General features: G+C 40.3%; 1 protein-coding gene across 1 annotated transcript in view; it reads left to right on the top strand.

Annotated features, from left to right (window-relative positions):
* Hnrnph2 (heterogeneous nuclear ribonucleoprotein H2) overlaps nt 1-825 on the top strand; it is a 7,894-nt gene extending 7,069 nt beyond the window's left edge. Inside the window, exon 4 of the mRNA XM_048336235.1 lies at nt 1-825. Coding sequence (XP_048192192.1) covers nt 1-18 — 18 coding nt within the window. The 3' untranslated portion in view covers nt 19-825.
* Nucleotides 826-3,973: the final 3,148 nt, after the last annotated feature.

Raw genomic sequence — 3,973 nt, 5'->3', positions numbered from 1 at the left:
CAGTCAAACCTCGCCTAGGTAGAGAAGGAGCACTGAACAGCTGCTACAGGGATAAGATAAAGCTGTGCATTTACATGAGTCTGATAGAATGGGAGGGATGTCTAGTATATACAGTATGATTGGTACATGGAAAATACAGTTGATCACTTGGTTACCTTTCTTTCATTCTTCCTTTCTTTTTCTTCCTTTCTTTTTCTAAAAAAAAAATTAAGTTCAAAAGTTTTGCATTACAAGCTTGTGATTTATGCTTACTGTAAAGTGGAAGTAAAGATTGTCTAAAACTTTAAGCTCAGTAATTCTGAACACTGAAACATTCACCTAGGACATAATAACGAAGTTCAGTATTGACCATAACTGTTAAAAACAACTTTCAGCTTTCCTCAAGTTAGTTATGTTGTAGGAGTGTACCTAAGCAGTAAGCATCTTTAGGTTAAAGCAGTTTCACTTCGTTAAATGTTGCTCTTATACCACAATACATTGATAACTCCAGATGCATGTTGAGAAACATGCTCTTCTATGAAACTCAAATATAGGAGCTGTGTCTACGATTCAAAGTGAAAACATTTGGCATGTTTGTTAATTCTAGCTTTTTGGTTTAATATCCTGTAAGGCACGCGAGTGTGCATTTTTCCTTTTGGTTTTTTTTTTAAGACCTGGACAATTTTGAGATGTAATACCAATACTTTAGAAGTTTGGTCATGTCATTTGTATGAAAATCCTGAGACTTTGATTTAAATCTTACCTTGTATTGTGATTTCCATTTAGGTGTATTGTACTAAGTGAAACTTGTTAAATAAATCTTCCTTTTAAAAACTGGAAAAATAATCTTTGTAGCTTGGGTTTTTTTTTTAACAATTCAAGGTGTAGGCATACTATAGTTGACTTTTAGATACCCTGTTATTGAAATTTTAATTTTTTGAACTACAGTGTATTAGTATGTTTATATTCATATAAAGATGCCGTGCGTGCACGCACAGACCTGGGGCTTTTTGGAAAATTGGAGATAAGGGTCTCATGGATTTTCCTGCTCTAGCCTACTTTAAACTCAACTCTCAGATCTCAGCCTCCTAAATATCTAGGATTACAGATATCTGTGAGCCCCTGGCATCCAGTTCACACATTTTTTATCTTTGCCAGTTTGTTAGTTGAAAATGATCTGCTAGGCGGGTGCCAGTGGCCCATACCTGTAATCCTAGCTATTCAGGATGCTGAGAGCTGAGGATTGTGGTTCAAAGTCAGCCCAGGCAGGAGAGTCTGTGAGACTCTTTATCTCCATTAACCACCAGAAAACGAAGTGGCACTGTGGCTTAACGTGGTAGAGTGCTAGCCTTAAAAACGAAAAAGCTCAGAGACAGTGCTCAGGCCCTGAGTCAAAGCCCCATCACCACCACCACCAACAACAACAAAAACCTGATATTCTATTGCTGTTTTTCATTTTCCTTTCATTAAGATTGAGTAATTTTCCTGTTTCAAAATTTAATTATAGAGCTGGGAGTATGGCCTAGTGCTAAAGTGCTTGCCTTGCATACATGAAGCCCTGGGTTTGATTCCTCAGCACCACATAAATAGAAAAAGCCAGAAGTGGCTCTGTAGCTCAAGTGGTAGGGTGCTATCCTGAGCAAAAAAAGCCAGAGACATTGCCTATACCCTGAGTTCAAGTCCCAGGACTGACAAAAAAAAAGTACAATTTCCATAGGACTTGTGAAGACTGTAAGGCAGTATTCTTCCAAATCCAAAGAAGCACTTTGTGCCAGTACTGGGCATGAACACAGAGCCAGGGCACTCCCTTAGCTTTTTTTTTTTTTTTGCTAGTCCTGGGGTTTGAACTCATCGCCTGGGCTCTGTTACTGAACTGCTTTTTCTCAAGGCTAGCGCTCTACTACTTGAGTCAAGGCGCCACTTCAGGCCTTTTCTCTTTATATGGTACTGAGGAATTGAACCCAAGGTTTCATGCATGCTAGGCAAGCACTCTACCACTAAGCTGTAATTCAAGCCCACTCGGTTAGCTCTTAAGATCAAGACTGGTGCTCTACCACTTGAGCCACTCCACCAAAATCCAAAGAAGTAAAAAGCAAATCTTTTCATGTAATATAAAGAAGGCTCTACTTGCCTTCATTTATAAACAGTATAAAGAAGGCTCTGCTTTCCTTTATTTATAAACAATCCATATTCATGAATTTGTTAATAGGGCCTTTAAACACACAGGGTTTTCAGAGCATCTCTAAAGTTTGTGAACCAGTTTCCCAAACAGTATCAGTATCACAGAGCTTATTAAAACTTTGGTTGCTAAGACCCATGTTTGGAAGCACCATTCTACAATGGTGCTTAACAAAGTGTAAATATTGTTGTCTTAAAGTTCTCCAATAGTAAAGGCCTAACCATAAAATAACTTAAGATAAAACTTCCTTTATGATCTCTGCCTTCCATTTCCTGTAATAAGCAATTTAGAATTGCTTTTAAAGTAGAAACCCCATGTGAGTATTTATATGCAAATGAGGAGTCTCAGCACCAACTGAAACCAGGGCTTTAGAGCCCAGGCCCGAACTACAGGAGTGTGGCCACCTGATCCTTATATGCAAACAAAAGACATTGTGAAAGAAGCCTGTCTTAGGAAGGTAGTACTTCAGTACACCTTTAGCCATCATCTAGGTCCATTTGCCTTAGGTTAAATAGGGAAAGTTGGTGGCAGGAGGTGAAAAACTATAACTAGTGAAAACAGTTTCAAATCACAGGTATGTTCAGAGATGGTCAGAGGTAGCCAGTGGTGATATGGAAGGCCATGCAGTCCATTGCCTTAGGATTGGTTGGGTGGGACCTTGTTACAATAAGAGTCCTTGATGCCTGGCAAGTGGTCTGGTTTCTTTGTCTACTTCATGACCTCCAAAATGACTGCGTAGGTGACTGCAAGTAAGAATGGATCAAGGGCTGGGGATATAGCCTAGTGGCAAGAGTGCCTGCCTCGGATACACGAGGCCCTAGGTTCGATTCCCCAGCACCACATATACAGAAAACGGCCAGAAGCGGCGCTGTGGCTCAGGTGGCAGAGTGCTAGCCTTGAGCGGGAAGAAGCCAGGGACAGTGCTCAGGCCCTGAGTCCAAGGCCCAGGACTGGCCAAAAAAAAAAAAAAAAGAATGGATCAAGACTAAGGACACAGATGCGAAGTGGAGGAGGCTAGGATGCCTAGCTTTTATCCTGTTCATAGTCGATGTTGTGGGCTCAGGTAATGAATCAATGTTCCTCAGCAAAAGTGAATTTTAAATACCTTTCACACTGGCACCTCCATATGGAGTTAAGATCTTGTTTGTGTTGCTGTCACAATTGTTACCAGTTTCAGGTCTAAATGACCTGAAGCACTTAGATCAGTACAAGCTGCACCTGAACTTCTATAAATCCCTGTAGATCTTCCGATTACCCTGGAATTGGATTGTTACTATTCCTAAGGATGCAGAGAAATACCCTGAGATAGGGGGCAGATGCCATTTGATAGTTCCTGATCCCAATCAAGGACATTTTAATTGAATATTGTTTCCAGAAAAACAAATTCTAGTGGAAGATATTAGAAATTCATTAGAATCGTCAGCCATTGAGGTAGTTGTTACCTTGCCATCCCAGCCTTACTTGAGGCCTGTCTCAGAGGGTAAACTTCATTCTAAATAGGAATGAAGATTCTCTAGTTGGCCACAAGGTGTCACCATGTACCAGGAAAGGATAGGCTACATCCTGGGATCAAGGGCATTTGCTTTGCTAGGTAAGAGAAACCCAGAAGGGATCTTGGTAGTAGTTCAAAAAAGAGAAGATGAAGAAAAGTCAGTGGTTTACACTACAGTACTCTAGAGGGCAATAATACTGGTCAGGGCAATGGTATAGATCCTTGTGTATGCAAATGTGTACATTATAGGCCCATCCTACCACCACTAGTTATCTTGACACAAATTTAAAGCTACTCAGGGAGTATTATAGAATGTAAGGTGG

The sequence above is a fragment of the Perognathus longimembris genome, chromosome 28, assembly GCF_023159225.1.
Source record: "Perognathus longimembris pacificus isolate PPM17 chromosome 28, ASM2315922v1, whole genome shotgun sequence".
NCBI classification, from domain to species: Eukaryota; Metazoa; Chordata; class Mammalia; order Rodentia; family Heteromyidae; genus Perognathus; species Perognathus longimembris.
The sequence above is the reverse complement of the archived record's forward strand: the minus strand, read 5'-3'. Positions and strand labels throughout refer to the sequence as shown.